Consider the following 17,918-nt stretch of genomic DNA (forward strand, 5'->3'; position numbering starts at 1 on the left):
ACAAAACATTGTTTTCTGAATTAAATGGAATAACTGATAGCTCCAAAAATTATTCCTTTATTTTGAGAAAGCAAAGTTTTTGTGTCGTGAAAATAATCTACCTTTATATTTTTCCATTAATAAATGTTTTAGAAAAAAAGCTGAAAATTCAGATTCGATATAAACACTGCAATGGAGAGTGTCTGGTTTCTAGAGAAAACAGTGGACAGTGGCGGTGAAAGTAACCAGACGTCCTCCTCTAAATATCCTGATAGAAAGTGATGTCAGAAATGGTTATATACACTGTGGATGTTGCAAAATTATTATAATAAGACAAAATAGTCCCCAAGAAAATATTTCTTTTTCAGATTAGCTACTGTTCTATTGTTCTAGTTTTAACACACTAAACTACACTTCTCTATACAACACAACATAATACAACCAGGGCGGCACGGTGGCAGGTAGTGTCGCAGTCACACAGCTCCAGGGGCCTGGAGGTTGTGGGTTCGTTTCCCGCTCCGGGTGACTGTCTGTGAGGAGTTGGTGTGTTCTCCCCGTGTCCGCGTGGGTTTCCTCCGGGTGCTCTGGTTTCCTCCCACAGTTAAAAAAAAAACACACGTTGCAGGTGGATTGGCAACTCGAAAGTGTCCGTAGGTGTGAGTGTGTGAGTGTCTGTGTTGCCCTGTGAAGGACTGGCGCCCCCTCCAGGGTGTATTCCCGCCTTGCGCCCGATGATTCCAGGTAGGCTCTGGACCCCCCGCGACCCTAAATTGGATAAGCGGTTACAGATAATGGATGGATGGATGGATGGATAATACAACCATACATATACAACATAATACCACAGTACAATATAAAGATAGAGAATATATTGATTGCCATGATAATTTATAGAATTTACAGAACTGGTCAGTTACAAAACATTTAAATGAATCAAATCTGACCCCTGAACTGAGATATACATTATACTGGTGTTACTGCTGACTCCTCTTGAGTATCACTAGGGGGCTAGTGTGTAGGGAAGAACACTTCTAAAAAGGATGCACCCGCTCTTCTTTATATTCAATAAAGAATATTGAAAATATTCAATGTATTTACTATTTTAGTGATCTTTAAAAAAAGCATTGAGACATAACAGGAATAAATGTTTATCTGGAATAATTATATATGAAACAAGGTTTCCATCACTGTTGATTCTTTTAGTTAACACAAAATACAGGTCCCAGAGACCTAGGTTAAAAGTGTAAGGTTGATAATCTAGAATTTTAGATTTGTTCAGTTATTGACTTTCAAAAGAGTGAGATACAACTGATCATTTTTAAAATGGTTTATATAATAATGTGTATTAAACACAGTGGCAACAACAACTAAATTATGATTATTGTCTTTTGGTGCAGACTCTTTCCATGATAAAATTAAGCTGTATATACACACTGTAATCAAACAACGAGCAGGTGAACTGAATGAGACGAGAGAGCAGGATCAGGATGTTGTCATGATCTGTTTATTATATACACCTGCGGCCAGCAGCTCTGTGGATATGTATAGTTTTATGTGGTCAGTGAAAGATAAAGCTATGGTGTAAAAGTGGAGAACGTGTGCAGGTCACTCCTCCCAGGGGCTCATGTCCGTGTCGATGGCCACACAGTTGTACGCAGCGTAACGGAGTTTCTCCTCACACACTTTAGCACTGAGAAATACACACACACACACACACACACACACTACAAGTAAATCAATCTAACCACTTAATGAACACTGAGCACCTCTAGAATGACACTTATTAGAGCATGACACAAATAACACTGGACAAAGTTTTTTTTTTTTTTTACAGAAAAAGTGCAGTAAAGAAGCTAAAAATATATGAAAACTGCATAATACAACCAAATATTATACAGAAACTTTAAGATATATATACAGTAATAATACATTTATATCATTCTGTACAGTAAAATAAAGACACTACTTCAATTATTCATTCCTTGTCCTGAACTGACAGATGCAGTAAAGACTTTTAAAGTCACCTTGGGTATTTTGGTAAATAGAGGGTGCTGGAGCAGGTTGAAGACTGAGGAAGGGCATCTGTGGTTTCAGATCTGAGCAAAGAAACACAAAGAAACTGATTAGGACACAAAATTAAATGAATAAATGTAATTAAATGTAATAAAATGTCAGCTGCTTGTGTCTGCATTTTTTTGTCATTAGCCAAGTCTCATGACAATATGTGAGGTGGGGGATGTAGGTGGACCGGTAAATTCCAACAATTAAAAACACCAGGCTGAGCAGTCCTTTACCCTTGTTTGTCAGGGAAAATGTAGATTGGAGCCGGAAGCCGACTTCTCCCCGTCACAAACCTTAAAAACCTGCTGCGGTCCTCTGGAAAATAAACACAAATAACAAGGTTATATTAATTTACTTTCAACACAAAGCAACTCACCGTGATTTAATTCAGTACAATAAACAAGAACACAAAGACAGTGGCTCTTATTTTTCAGAGCAGTGTACGGTCAGATCTGATCTTAAATTGACCACAACAGACCTCCCGACCAGCCAGACCTCCATCAGCCTCATCTTTGGTGAATGTCTGATCAAAACCCTGTATGGTTTGAGAATGTGTAAATCTAACATCATCAATGACAGCCATAACAATGAAAACAGACGCAGAAACTAACACTGAGACTAATAATGTGCACACAGCTCCAGTTCAAAAGTGAGTGGAGTTATTTCTTCATGTGCACTGACTGACTCCACCCACAAACCCCACCCTAAACATAGTGGGTGGAGCAAAAGCCTCTAATCCACTGCAGTAACACACTGTTTACGCCATCACACACCTCCATCACATCATTCTACTGTCTCCAACCAATAAGCATGCTCTGTTTACTCCACTGTTTAATTACTCTACTATGAGCTTTAACTCTGTACAGCCTCCGAACGCTATCTTTTCAGCAGTTCACTACTGAATCATCTGCATGTCATTCACTCATTGTCTGTAACTGCTTGTCCAGTTCAGGGTCGCGGTGGGTCCTGAGCCTACAAGTACACCAGTCCTTCACAGGATGACACACACTCACACATTCCCTCACACACTTACATGTATGGACAATTTTGAGTCGCCAATACCTACCAATTTTGTCTCCCCATACCTACCAATGTATGGGGAGACAGGGAGAACACAACAAACTCCTCACAGGGAGTGAGGAGTGGGACTTCAACCCACAATCTCCAGGTCCCTGGAGCTGTGTGACTGCGAAACTACCTGCTGCGCCACCATGCCAGCAACATCTGCATGTGCTTTTCAGAGCTCTGCCCGTTTCCATACTGTACAAAAGTTGAGACATTTTTCCAAAGCACATATAATAACATATTAATGACAATAAAGTTAAACTTTGAAATAATTAACAAAATATCTGTAGTATTCATAAATGTTTGAGATCCAGTACAGATCCAACAACTGACATCCACTCATTAACCATAAAGCAAAGCATTTTTGTCTCTTTCAGCATCCTGAGTGAGGAACACCAAAGTCTTCTTAATAAAATTAAAGCTAAATATGAAGCCGTCCTTGGGACAAAAGCATATAAATTGGAGAGAGATTTGATTAGACTCTTGTCTTAGTAATGCAAAGACAGCAGAATTAACCTTGAGAAATACCTTAAACATTAAAAAAAGCACATTAAAATGTATTACACATATGAATAAATGAAAGGCAAAGAGAAGTATTTTCTCACCATTTGTGAAGTTGGTCAGAGCTTCCCACAGATATTGCACTCTAACATCTGTCATCTCCAAATCCTCATAACGAGCTGAAGGAGAGCAGAAACCACAATTATTACATAAACACCCCACAAAAAATAAATATTAAAGCACTTCTTATTTTCCTCATGAACATGGGAAGCCAAATGTTCACATTGTCAGCTTTTATCACAGTCTCTTATTCATATGCAGATATACTCATATTAAAGTTCAATGACTGGCTGCAAGGTGTCAAGAGGTGTCATATTTTGCTGTCTGTACATATACTTTATAAAACAATTTTGACCCCGTTTGCTTGCCATACATATGATAGTTTTTTTTTTAAATCAACTATGTCCCCTGCTGCAGGGCTCCCTGTGGAAACTGATGATTAGAACTCAATTTATTCAGTTGTAGAAAGTTAATGACTCACTGAGACGTTTTAAAGCCTCCACAGTGATCTCTGGGTCTCCACACACTTTCTTCTCTACCTCTTGCCAGGTCAGCAGATCTAGAACTGCCTGCGGAACCACCTTCATTAGACCTGCCTGGATAGCAGCTATCTAGAAAACAGAAATCAGCTCTGTTACACAGAACATTTACAAACCGGATTCCAAAAAAGTTGGGACACTAAACAAATTGTGAATAAAAACTGAATGCAATGATGTGGTGGTGCCAACATCTAATATTTTATTCAAAATAGAACACAAATCACAGATCAAAAGTTTAAGCTGAGAGAATGTATCATTTTAAGAGAAAAATATGTTGATTCAAAATTTCATGGCGTCAACAAATCCCAAAAAAGTTGGGACAAGGCCATTTTTTACCACTGTGTGGCATCCCCCCTTCTTCTTACAACACTCAACAGACGTCTGGGGACAGAGGAGACCAGTTTCTCAAGTTTAGAAATAGGAATGCTCTCCCATCCATGTCTAATACAGGCCTCTAACTGTTCAATCGTCTTTGCCTTCTTTGTCGCACCTTTCTCTTTATGATGTATCAAATGTTCTCTATAGGTGAAAGATCTGGACTGCAGGCTGGCCATTTCATTACCTGGATCCTTCTCCTAAGTAGCCATGATGTTGTGATTGCTGCAGAATGTGGTCTGGCATTATCTTGTTGAAAAATGCACTCATGCAACCCCATATCAGTAATGCAGGCTTCTGAACAGAGCGTTGATAACAACTTGGGTTATCCTTGTCTTCTCTGGTCCGGATGACATGGCGTCCCAGTGTTCCATAAAGAACTTCAAATCGTGACTAATCTGACCACAGAACAGTCTTCCATTTTGCCACACTCCATTTTAAAAGACCCCTGGCCCAGTGCAAACGTCTGAGCTTGTGGAGCTTGCTTATAAATGGCTTCCTTTTTGCACTGTAGAGTTTCAGCTGGTGGCGGTGGATGGCACGGTGGATTGTGTTCACTGACAATGCTTTCTGAAAGTATTCCTGAGTCCATTCTGTTATTTCCTTGTGGAAGGAAACCGGATCACCCGGAGGAAACCCATGCATACACAGGGAGAACCCACCAAACTGGATCTGTGTGACAGCAACGCTACCTGTTGCGCCACCGTGCCACCCATGAATGAATCAATGAATGAATAATACTAATCTTAGGTGCTTAAGACATTTGCACAGTACTGCAATTTACCCAGGAATGCCCAAATATGAAAATACGACTGTGTTAATTCTCAAGGTGTGTGTGTGTGTGTGTGTGTGTGTCTGTGTCTGTTTGTGTGTGTCAAGGTGTGTGTGTGTGTTACCTGTTCCCTGCTCTCCTCGAGTCTGGTTTTCTGCACCAGATGCACAAACTCCATCCGATCCTCGTACCTCACCACCCTGGAGCCTCCACTTGGAATAAGCTCCATCAGCCTCCCATCACTCAGAGGAGTACTGTACACCAGCTCCTCCCCAAACTTAAACTCAAAAGTCTCCTTATCCATGTGCTCCATCGCCTCCAGCAGCTTCACCTGGACGGACACACACACACACACACACATTATATATACACACTATTTTGGGTTTGCCCCTGCCTACTTTTTTCTATTGTTTGTTTCTGACCAGCACAGCATCCACTGCAGGGAAATCTTCACTCCAGCTGATGGATTCTCCTATGAGCTGCTTCCACACCAGGCCAGGAAGCGCCAAAACCTGATAGGCATAACAAACACAGAGAAAAATGAGAAATAAACACACAAAGAAGCTCCAGAATTCAGGACAAAGGATTTATTTTACGATTTATAATATACAACACAATTATAAACTTGAAGCCCTTTAAATGTGGAATTCAATTTAATTTAAATATCTGGTGTAAGCATCTAAGTAAATAAATAAATGTCCCTATACATGCTCCAGAAATGTTGGCTTTTCATATCTTCTGTTGCTCAGTTAAGCAAGATTTACGAAACAATATTAAAGTCACAATTAACCAGAGTTTTGTTTCCAGTTTTTGTGTAATTTTGTGTCCTGTAAAACATAAAATAAAAATATTTGAATGATCCATTATTATTGAAATGTAATATTTTATGTTTCATATTTGGAAGACGGGCATAATAAATTGTATGCAATGTGATGTTAACAATTAACCCATATATTACCACTTCCAGCCTTAACAGTGGAGATAAATCTTTCTTTTCAGCGTGAGCAGTTAAAAATACAGCCTAATAAACTGAAGAAATGCTTCAGTGACCACTTTAAATAGAGGACATCAAACAATGTCTTATCATGATTTGGAGGTTTTAACAAAATATTTCAAAAATATGTTTTCTGTTCTAATAGATCAAAATGTTCAAACGTCTCCTAGATGTTTGTAAAATCTCAATAACTGCTTCTGTAGCGAGGTGTGTGATATGAGGGTCAATATCCCAAATATTGGTCAGAAGCTCTGCTGAAACCATGTGGTTTCCGTATAAAACTCTCAGTCATTGTTTCTGCCCTGATCCCAAAATTAAATTACTACCGTAAGTTTTCATAGGACATTTGATGTGAACTAAGGTCAAAGCCCTTGCACTCAGTCTGCAAAAATCACTCCCGTCACTCACCAGGAAGTCTTTTCCCCGCAGAGCCGCTCCCATGAGCTGGCCGATCCACTCTAGCTTCTGAAACTCTCGGCATGAAGGGTTTGGTACATAGAAATCTCTGGCTTCTCCAGCTCCCTGGCACAGAAACCGCAAGCAAATACAAAGAGCAGGGTCACTCTGCTGCTAAAGGAAACTACACAGCAACAATACAACTCAGTTATAGACCCAGAAATGAGGTCTATACCATATAAAGTTACATTTTCTCATTTCTCAAAAATTTCTCATCCAACAAAGAAAAAGATTAAAACCCATTCACTTCCAGCTGTAAAAGCAGGCGTGTGTGTGTAGTAAAAGCTGGCATGTATGTGTGTGTGGTAAAATCAGGTGTGTGTGTGTGTGTGTGTGTGAGTGTGTGCGTGTGTGTGTGTGGTAAAATCATGTGTGTGTAGTAGTAAAAGCAGGCATGTGTTTTTGTAGTAAAAGCTGGCTTGTATGTGTATGTGGTAAAATCAGGCATATGTGTGTGTGCTAAAAACAGGTGCGTGTGTAATAAAAGCAGACGCGTTTGTGTGTAGTAAAACAGGAGAGTGTTGTGTAGTAAAAGAAGGTGTGTGTGTGTAGTAAAACAGGAGAGTGTTGTATAGTAAAAGAAGGTGTGAGTGTGTAGTAAAAGCAGGTGTATATGTGTGTGTAGTAAAACAGGAGAGTGTGTAGTAAAAGTAGGCTTATGTGTGTGTAGTAAAAGAAGGTGTGTGTGTGCAGTAAAAGCAGACGTATATATGTGAGTAGTAAAAGTAGGCTTGTGTGTGTGTGTAGTAAAAGCAGGCGTGTATGTGTATGTGTAGTAAAAAAGGTAAGTGTGTGGTAAAAGCAGGCGTGTACGTGTGTGTGGTAAAAGCAGGAGAGAGTGCGTGTGTAGTAAAAGCAGGAGAGTGTGTGTGAAGTAAATGTAGGCATGTGTGTGTATTTAGTAAAAGCAGATGAGTGTTTATTTGTGTTGAGTACCTGGTTGGAGGTTCTAGTGAAGAAAGGCAGAGGCATAGCACATTCAGACGAACTGGGACATAGCTCCTCTGACATATCCGCCAAACTGTCCCGAAAACCACCTCCTGCACAACAGAACCACAAACATCTTCATTAAAGGAACAGTTGTGCATTTATAGCAATAAGAATTAGCAAACAATCTGAATTTTATATTATGTCAATTTATTTATAAAGCACATTTAAAAACAACAACCGTTGACCAAGGTGCTGTACATAATCAATAAACCTATAAAATGCCTCAGAGGCTGAGATTCACTGCCCACAAAACAAATGCAGATAAACCACAGAGTGCAATCATGAACTCCACTGTGTGCACAACAGAGCCTTTATTCAAAACAAAGCCACGGCCTGAGGATGGACGTGTGCTCTGGTCCTGAACAGTAAATGCAGTGTGAGTGCAGCCCAGCGTGGGGATAATTGTCCTCAGGCACTGTATGAGGCAAACAGACCATTACAGACGTTCAAGACTGTTTATAAAATGTGTCAGGGCTTAGGTAGGTGTCAATTCATCTTATAAAAGATGGCCTACACTAAAGTGTTTCCTGATGTTATACTGCTATTGCATTATGTTATTACTATATTATAAAATTTATTAGACAATTACCTGACCAATTATTAGAGGACAATTGTCCACAGAAATAAGGACTGTAAAAATACAGCTCAGTTTTGTAACAACAGCTTAAACCCACAGAGTCAAACAAAGCCATAAACTTAAAATAAAAAACCCAGGGTGTTGCAATGTGAGATTTTTACCTTGATCAATGATTCCCTCTGCGATAAATTTACACTCCCACCACTGGTCATGACGGGCAGGCCATCTATTGATAAAAACAACACATCAGAATTCGAGCACTGATGAAAGAATGGAAACCATGCATTTATTGAAACTTTGAATAAAGCTTCAGACCTATAGTCCAGAGTCTTCTCATATTTATCTGAAGATTTTAAACCCTCATACACCTGGAAAAAGAACAAAGACAAATATCACTGTTATAAATATTGTAAAAGTTTGCTTAAAAAAAAAGGTGACACAAGTACAAGTGTCAACTGCTAGCTACCACAGCTCCAGCCCCTCATGCCCTGAGGAATTAGAAAATCTGGAAGGGAAACCAGGAGGACTACAGTGGACTCACCCTTAAAGGAACACTACGTAATAATTTTACCTAGGGCACATATCCCCCTCTTCTCCACAGTGGAACACAGTTCTGGTTCTTATTAAAATGTCTATTACCTTCTTTAGTCAAAACCTCACAAGCCCCACAGCAGCACTCTCCCCCTGTCTAAACAGCCCTGTTGAGAATGCCCGCTTTTAGCGCCTGTGCCCTTAAATAATAACGCAATGTAACACAATTTTTATTCCCGGGTTATAACTGTTGTATTTCAACTGCTCATGTATAAACTTAATAAAATAACACCAACATACCTCATGAACTTTGAGTTTCTGACAATATCCTACACTAGTTTTGTATTTATTGAGATAAAACACAAAACTGGCTTTTGCTTGTGTTTTATCATAGAAACAAATATGCCATTACTATGAAACTCGATCAATGCTGCGTATAATAACTCATAAATTAGTATATTTTCTGGATTTGTAACTGTACTGTATATCACTTTCTCAGAGGCTGTGCACATCTCCTGCTTATATTTCTTTAGCCAGCATCTCCTGATACACTACATTTAGCTTACCTACGATTTTATTTAAACAACTGTACACCATGGTAGCACATTTTGACAAGGTAGCACAACTTATCAGAACACCGGCTGTCCCAGAGACAAAGCATTCATTCATTCATTCATTATCTGTAACTGCTTATCCAATTCAGGGTCGCGGTGGGTCCAGAGCCTACCTGGAATCATTGGGCACAAGGCAGGAATACACCCTGGAGGGGGCGCCAGTCCTTCACAGGGCAACACACACACACACACATTCACCAATCCACCTACCAACGTGTGTATTTTGGACTGTGGGAGGAAACCGGAGCACCCGGAGGAAACCCACGTGGACACGGGGAGAACACAGAGGCAAAGCAAACATGGAAATTTTGTGTAAAGGCCTTGAAGGCCCACCAAGAATGACAACATTTTAAAATACCCCAATTATTTCCCATCAACAAAAAAAACCGTATGTATTGCAAATTTACAAAGTTAACCAAAACCATTCAGAAGTGTGTGGTTTTACGAGATTTACGACTGTACAGAAAATCACTTTCACAAATCAGTCCCCAAATATGTCATCATATTCTCGTTATACTGTACTTGGTAACAGTGTTCAACGTTCATTACGTCCTGGAGAGAGTGCTCACCTTTCTTCTCTGAATAAGCTCCCATGTTCTCTTTGAATTTATCAAGATAGGCATCAAGAATATGGAGACTAAATGACATCATGCAGCCCATTGAAGCATAGTTCTTTATCAGAGTCTGAACTCTGAAGTCTTTCATCCTTGTGATTGCCTAGGAAGCCGTGAACCCCAAAAAGCATGCCAAAGTATGCTTTATAGGCCTCACACATCTTAGCAGATGCTTTCACGGCGTACTTTTTCACTCGTCTTTATAAATTGGCCACATATGTAGCAAAATGCATCTGCCAAATGCATGCAACCTCTTGATGGCATCTAAATTAACTCTAGCTGTGTACATAAGGTCACTTATTCAGCAGAACATCAAATGAAATGGTTATATAAAGTTAATGTATTTATATTGCCATGTACACTTCTGGACAGTCCCAGAAAGTTCTAGACAATTCTGGAATGTTCTAGAAACTTCTTGATATTTCTCACTGTTCCAAAAGCTTCTATACTCAGCACTAAATATTTTGCAAATATTCTTAAAAATAGATCAAATTAGATCAAAGCAAAGTTTATGAGGAATAACAACATTTTTCTATTCATTTTAGGCACAAAGAATTAGGAAAACAAACTTAACACAGTGGAACAAAAAATATCTTTTTCTCCTTACTCGTTTTCTCACACAGTGTTTTTACACAGTGCTCTTATTTCTCTGTGTCCATTGTGTCCGTTTTGCTGCGTTTAACCTCGTCTTTGCGCCTCACATGAACACGGGTCCAGTGCTGTGATTGGACAGACTGAGACGAGGCTTGTTTCACAGTGTGTGGGTTGGTGGGCTCCAGATTCGCACATTATTGTGAACATGAACAAGGGAGCTCAGTCATAATGTCCTGTTTAAGGTTTCTCTCAAACATCTACATGTGCCTTAGAGGTGTGTGATCTAAGTGAGAAGACTACCTGAGTGAAAACCGCGTTCCTGCAGGTGGGGTCAAGGCTGGGGTTGTCCCTGTGCTCCATGGCGAGGCGGCGGTTGATGTAGAGGCGAGGCATGAAGCTGGGTTTACTTGACTCAGAGTCTTTCAGGCACTGGATGATCAGAGCTGAGCGGCGCTTCGAGAGCAGCAGAAACTGCTTTGTACTCTACATGACCCAGAACACAGGAACAGAGTTCATCTCAACACAGGAACACTGCTTTACACTTTACACGACACAGAACACAGGAACAGAGTTCATCTCAACAGAAGAAAACTTCTTTATACACTACACAAAACAGAACACAGGAACAGAGTTCATCTCAACACAAGAACACTGCTTTACACTCTACACGACACAGAACATAGGAATGGAGTTCATCTCAGCCCAGAAACTTTGTTTTACATTCTACATGACACAGAACACAGGAACAGAGCTCATCTCCACACAAGAACTATGCTTTATAATCTACAAAACACAGGGTCTTAGCATAAAAGCATGATGATTAGAACAAATCACAGTTAGGGGAAGGGTCTTAGAATAAAAATGTGATGATTAGTACCAATCACAGTAATGGGGAGGGGTTTTAGAAAAAAACATGATCACGAGAATCAATCACAGTTAGCGGAGGGGTCTTACAAAAAAAATAAAAATGAATGATTAGAACCAATCACAGTTAAGGGGATAGGGTCTTAGAACAAATGACAAAAGTATTAGGACTAATCACAGTCAGTGAGTGGGGTCTTAGTAAGATGTATGTAAACATTAGGTCCAATCATAGTCAGGGGGAGGGGTCTTAAGGCAATAATGTAATGATTAAGAGCTCTGTTCAGCAAGCACACATTTATTTTAGCCTAAAAGACATTTTTTGAATTGGTTTGTTTTAAGTCTGTTGCAGGTTTTACATTTTATTACAAGTAAATATTACCAGAGCTACAATGCTAAGATGTGTTAACATGTTTCTGATGTGGCTGGATACTCACTTTAATCTGGTTAAAAGTTCCCAGGCTGTAATCCCAGGCTGGCACCAGGTGAGGCAAGAGGCCATCCAGCAGAGAGATAAACCTATAAACATGAAGAAAATGACACTGTGAGAGCCAGAAATAAAATACAGAGATGTTTATTCATTGTTTATTTGTGGAGTTAGCATAACCACTGACATACATATAAAATAGGACTCTCAGACAACTGTTTACTCCTACATACAGTTACTGCTCACTGAAATACTGACACACACCAGATACAACTGTTTACTCCTGCATACAGTTATTCCAAAGTATTTCTGTAGTATTCTCCTGTGCTACAAAGACTGTAATATTTTATTCAATACTTAATATTTTGTTATTTTGGCCATTATATTTAATTTTTTGCACAGAACTGTATGTAATGATTACCTCAGGATAAGCAGTGTGCGGTGGTAAAGGACATCAGGAGGCATTCCCTCGAGTCGAGGAAAACGAACAAGATGAGGAGACTGGAAGACATCAGCATTTAATCCCAGGTCTCGCTCGCATGAAGACTTTATCTTCAGCCCTCGGATCCGCACATCAATCCCTCCATCTGAGGAAGTAATACAGTGTTAAAAATGCTGGGACCAATAAACCAAGCTGCAGCTTTAATCCAAATGCAAGACAACCTTTGCTTCTTTAGTGTGATAAAGATGTTATCATATATTCTCTCTTCAAATTTGCCCTCTTTAAATTGCCACTGCTCATACATGCAGAGCCAAAGTAGCAGCGTCTGGAGCTACTTTTACTGCAGACCTTGTCGTGTTCTCTCATCTCTAAAACTAAAAAAACGTACTCCACCAAATAAGCAATGACTTTTCATAGAGCATGACACAGACAGAAAACTGCTTCCCGTAGGCTCCAAACCAGTTGTGATCCTGATCAGGAAAAAGTAGTTACAGAAGATGAATAAACTAATAATTGAATTTTGAGCCATTTTTCTTTTCTTATTTATAATGCTTGTTTAGTTTCATATCAGAGTCTCTCTCCGTCTCCCATGGTCCCTCACAGCCTCCACCCATCTCCCACTCCCTGAACAGAAGTGTCTCTGTGTCTCCCACCATCTTTAAGTAGGGTCTAGGCCCCCTGTTGCTTACCCTTACATTCCTCGATCCTGATCTCGATGATGGGGAGGTGTATCGTCATGTCCTCCAACACACACACCTCTCCGATAAGTCCCCTGTGGAAAAATCACATTAAAAACAGAGAGAACAATCTATGACTCTGGGCCCGAACCACAGCAGTGAAATGTGAACTGTCCCTCACTGGGAAATGAGGAAAGAAGTTTTAGATATTTTGAGGTACTCACTCATCAATGGAGATGTCATTGTATTTTTTGAGGTTGTCTAAATCTCCTCCGTACACACTCACTTTTTTAGGCATGTACGTGTCATCTGTAGAGTCCACTGTTATTATCAGTTTACTGAAAAAGGGAAAAAGAAAGAATGAAAATGTAAAAACACAGTAAATGCCCCAGAATATCTTTCCAAATTGGTAAAAAAAAATAGTGTATTTTATCCCATACTTCACCACAGTCCCTCTCTTCATGTGAAGGCGAATCCAGTGCTGTCCCTGCATGCCGTCACTCTCCCAGTACGTCTCTGTGTCACCGTCAGTGAGACAGGCAGCTCCCCCACTCGGGTCCTCCTTTACAGATACACATTTACTGATGCAGAGAGTCCAACTTAAACGTAGCTGCTAGAATCTAAACCATGTAACATTTAAAGTGGAAGGGAAATTTTGAATATAAAGCAGGCAAGTAAGAAACAAACTTCATCTTCAACATTATACTGAACACCCTGGAGTTTACTTTAAACTAAAATTACTCAGTTAAGTATTTTGACACCCGAATATATATTTCTGCTGCAAAATTTACTGGACTATCTGTTTGGTGCCTGGTTGGTTTTCCACTTACACAGCTACCCCCAAAATGTATCCAGTTTTGTCTCAAAACCCAGTCTCTAATGGGAACAGCAGGCTTTGGAACCCACAACAATGGCGGTGATAACGTTAAGCATTGTTTACTCATTGTGTATTTTCTTGTTTTGTTGTTGTTTGGGACTGAAAACAGCTCTGTCATCAGTTCAGACAAATCAGTAGTGTTTGTTCCTTCCTTCTTGCAGTGTCCAGCTCTCGCTGGATTCTTTCGTACACCACCAATGCAAGGAGTGTTTGAACCTCTTCAAAAGACAACAGCCTAATTTTATGAGCTGCCATTGTGAGTCGGATATCAACAAATGTGATCTCTGCTGAAGCTGGAGATTTTACAAATGGAGAGTTTGTGCTGGACATATGCAACGTGTGGTGCAGAGTGACAACTCTGTCTGGATAATCAGCACTCTACAAGGTTTACATGTCACGGTTTAGTCCCTACTCGGCTCACTTGGAACAACGAGACAGCAGGGACTAAAAAAAGAACCTGCTTCCTGGACCAGGCCCAATGTAAGCAGAAAAGCGAGGTACAGTAAAGTAGGGACCCTCAGTGGAAAAGCGCCATAAATAAATCAGTTTATGCTCCATAGAGCTGCTCCCTAACACAGGTATGGCCATGTTTAAAGTAGGGTTTACTATGGAATCTCTGAAACATCCAAGACACTAGGTGTGAGAATAATATTTGTTTATAATGAGAAGAGAAAGAAATCTGTGTTCTCACTACATACCGAGAAGGAGGAGACATCGATGCTGCTCACACACTGCTTCACACTGCCCAGGTTTTCATCCTCTTTACCCACGTAATCATAAAAATAATGAACAAGGTCCTCGTCGCACTCAAAAGTCCAGGTCGGGGGAACATATCTGAGAACAACAGCATACATACATGGTGAAATGCTCCAGTACACACTCGCTGTTTTATTTATCTGTTATAATGAACAGCTGAATAAAAATAACTTTATCTAGTCATTATGAATATAGATCACCTGCCTCACTCCACTCACCTGAGCTTCTGCACAGCGGCCTCATCACATTCAGCCACTTTGGGACGTCCACCCAGGTAGAGACAGTTCTCAGCGTCCACCACATGCTCCCACCTGAAACAAACATCAATAATGGTGTAAAGACATGTAATGTTTCACATAAAGTGGCCAGAATGTGTCCAGAAAATAAAACTAATCTGGAACAGCTGCACAAAAGCCTGAATCTATTTAATAGTATATTAAGCTCTATGGTATAAAACACCAGGAAGACCATGGCTGAAGAAAACATCTGGAAGGCCCTGCAAAAGCATGACAGAGACAGTGGGAATGCACTGCCATGAGAATTCTGGATCAATGCTGATATCCGATATTATACATGTACATACATAAATTTAGCTTTCAAATAAACGTAAAAAATTAAAATGAATAGTGTCTGCTCAGACAAATGCAGCCACATATATTTAGCGAACTCATCCTGACAGAGACTCATCACAGCTTTAAATTCTCTTTTTTACATTAACACGTTAAATAAAAGGCATACTGCAGACATTTCAGCTATACTACTTTAGTATGGTCAGCGTCTCCCAATTATCTTCCATCATAAAATGAATGTGTCAGCAATTAACTGTTTAAAATATCCGCAGAATCAAAGCACAGGCACGATGTTGATAATTCTTAAGAAAAGCAATATGTGCTGATACCATTATAATTCTAAAATCATTGTGCATCAATTGTGACAGATGTTAATATAAATATAAACCTGTTGCATGGTTTGTGATCATAGCCAAAAAGCTGCTGCTGTCTGCTGGCTGTGTCTGGAGCTTCTACAGGAACCAGTCTGTCTCCTCCCTCGGCGTGTTTACAGGCTAAAATCCAGCCCTCCTCCAGCTCCACTCCACTGCGGTACTCCTCCATCTGCTCCTGAGAAGCCACAGAGCAGCAGAGTTGTGGGGAAGAGAGTAATAGTGAATTTATCTTCCCAAAAATAGAAACACTGGACTACAAGTATTTCCTGTAACAAGTGTGTATATTATTTGTTATTAAGTCCCTGTAGTACGTGTGTATGATGTTACATAATACATAATAAATTCCCTATAGTGGAAGTGTATGATGTTACCTTGCTGAGTTTGACCCACAGGCCATGGCTATTGTAGTAGTCTTCTCCTGAGGTCCTAATACACGTCCCTTTTTTGGGTTCAATGGTGAATTTGGCAGTCTTTTTGTTGGGAGGCTGGTTTGGGTGGTCCCAAACAGGGAGAATGTATTTGCCCCCAGAGTTAAGAGAGGAAGAAGCAGACGATGAGGAGGAACTGGAGTTACTTGAGGAGTCTTTACAGATTTTATAGCAAACCTCCTTCGGGACGAAGCACAGACTCTCAGGTACAGGCTCACTTTTTCTGAAACACTCAATACAGTGGTTTATAAAGCGAATCCTTCCCAGGAGAAGGTGAGGGTTTTCTCCTAAAGTCATTTCTCTCACTCTCTTTCCTTCTTTCTCTCTCTCCTTCTATCCTTTACACTTTTTTTCTGCCTTTTTCCCCTTCTGTCCTCTTTCTCTTCCTACTTCTATCCCTTACACTCTCCTTCTGTCTTTCTCTACCTCCCCTCTTCCGACTTTGTCCCTCTCTTCCACCTTCTTTCCCTCTATCTCTTTTTCTCTATCTTTCTATTCCTATCGCTACTAATTTCTCTCTTTCTCTTCCAAAGTCCAGCTAACAGCAGCTGAACACGAATGTCAACAAGGAGTTCCTTAGCTTTCGGAAAACACTTAATTCTCCTCGGTTCTTCCCTTTTTCTCGTTTCCCCCCCACTTTTTCTCTTCTCGGGAGAGCTCCAATGTTCCTGCCGTGGACAGGAGCCACAGAACACCGCAGAAAAGCGCAGTTTTACAGTTTAAATCCAGATCATTCTCGATAGCGCTTAGCTCGTAGCCTCTGAGCTGTCATACCGACCTGTTCGACTCCTGGACCAACCGACTCCTTTCAGCTGAATTGTTTCTGTGATCCATTCAAATCGATTCATCGCGACAACTGAATCAGCCGAAACATTAAAATCATAGCTTTTTACGCCAATGCTCCATCAGCCCCACTGAGCATACAGGAGACTTTTGTATTTCTACATTTACAGACTGTGGTACATGTATTGCTCTGCATACTTCGTTAGCCCCATTTCACCTTGTTTTTCAAAGGTCAGGACCCCCCACAGAGCGGGTACGATTTGACTGGTTCTCTGCGCCGCAGTGACACTGACGTGGTGATGGTGGTGTTTTTAAACGAAAACACAATCTCACTGCTATTATGTTGTCTTTGATCACTTTCTGTGTGTGTACCGATGAAGGGGAGGGAACACAGCTGAGAGACTATGGCCATTCTGTCTACTGAGTAGGAAAAAAAGAGAGAATGAAATGACTCACTGACTGAGTGAATCACTGGGGTTTCCACACCAATTCATCAACCAGGAATGAATCATTGAATCTCACGTTCGGTTAATTAAACAGACAGTTCAAATCCATCTGATCCGTGAACTGAATCAAAGGTCTTTTCTCTGAACCTGTGCGATAACTCGGATGAGTGCATGGAAAGAGCGCCGTCTGTTGGCCTTACCTGTTGCAGCAACTGATCATATTGATCAATGTACAATAATACATTGATCTAAACTAATTTATGTGAATTTGTTCTATATTCTAATTTATTAATTACAATGTGTTTATGATTTACCGTTTTTAACAATATTCTAATACTGTTATGTTATATTAAAAAAAAAACATAATTAGAATTCATAATCAAAGCACATTAGGTGTGATGTGGATGATAAAATTTGATCAGATCAGGTAGAATAAACATTTACAGTATCTGTGATTTTTAGTCCTGAAATATTAATTTTATTTTCAATTATTCTATTTGTAATTATTTTATTGCATACAATAAACATATTTCATTCAGTTTTAAAAATTAGTTTT

General features: G+C 39.9%; 1 protein-coding gene across 2 annotated transcripts; it reads right to left on the reverse strand.

Annotated features, from left to right (window-relative positions):
* Positions 1-1,455: 1,455 nt before the first annotated feature.
* On the reverse strand, positions 1,456-16,999 carry hectd3 (HECT domain containing 3). Of its 2 annotated transcripts, none has more exons than XM_066677914.1 (21): positions 16,077-16,999; positions 15,720-15,880; positions 14,981-15,073; positions 14,705-14,840; positions 13,570-13,688; positions 13,354-13,467; positions 13,142-13,224; positions 12,432-12,597; positions 12,021-12,102; positions 11,023-11,205; positions 8,685-8,737; positions 8,531-8,595; positions 7,739-7,842; positions 6,755-6,868; positions 5,775-5,864; positions 5,477-5,683; positions 4,148-4,277; positions 3,711-3,785; positions 2,274-2,355; positions 2,004-2,075; positions 1,456-1,669 (listed from the first exon to the last, which is right to left on the reverse strand). In XM_066677914.1, the coding sequence occupies exons 1-21, from the start codon at positions 16,428-16,430 to the stop codon at positions 1,585-1,587; spliced, it is 2,568 nt and encodes an 855-aa protein (XP_066534011.1). In that variant the 5' UTR covers positions 16,431-16,999; the 3' UTR covers positions 1,456-1,584. The 2 variants fall into 2 exon arrangements, with proteins under 2 accessions (XP_066534011.1, XP_066534003.1); XM_066677906.1 differs by having other exon boundaries at positions 13,570-13,691; positions 16,077-16,997.
* Between the last annotated feature and the right edge of the window lie 919 nt (positions 17,000-17,918).

Source organism: Hoplias malabaricus, chromosome 1 (assembly GCF_029633855.1).
Source record: "Hoplias malabaricus isolate fHopMal1 chromosome 1, fHopMal1.hap1, whole genome shotgun sequence".
Taxonomy (NCBI): Eukaryota; Metazoa; Chordata; class Actinopteri; order Characiformes; family Erythrinidae; genus Hoplias; species Hoplias malabaricus.

Coding starts and splice junctions, on each gene's coding strand:
- hectd3 (XM_066677906.1), bottom strand. CDS start 16,430: ATGACTTTAGGAGAAAACCCTCACCTTCTCCTGGGAAGGATTCGCTTT. Junction 15,074..15,719: donor GATCACAAACCATGCAACAG/GTTTATATTTAT, acceptor TGTTTGTTTCAG/GTGGGAGCATGTGGTGGACG. Junction 7,843..8,530: donor AGAGGGAATCATTGATCAAG/GTAAAAATCTCA, acceptor TCTGTTGTGCAG/GAGGTGGTTTTCGGGACAGT.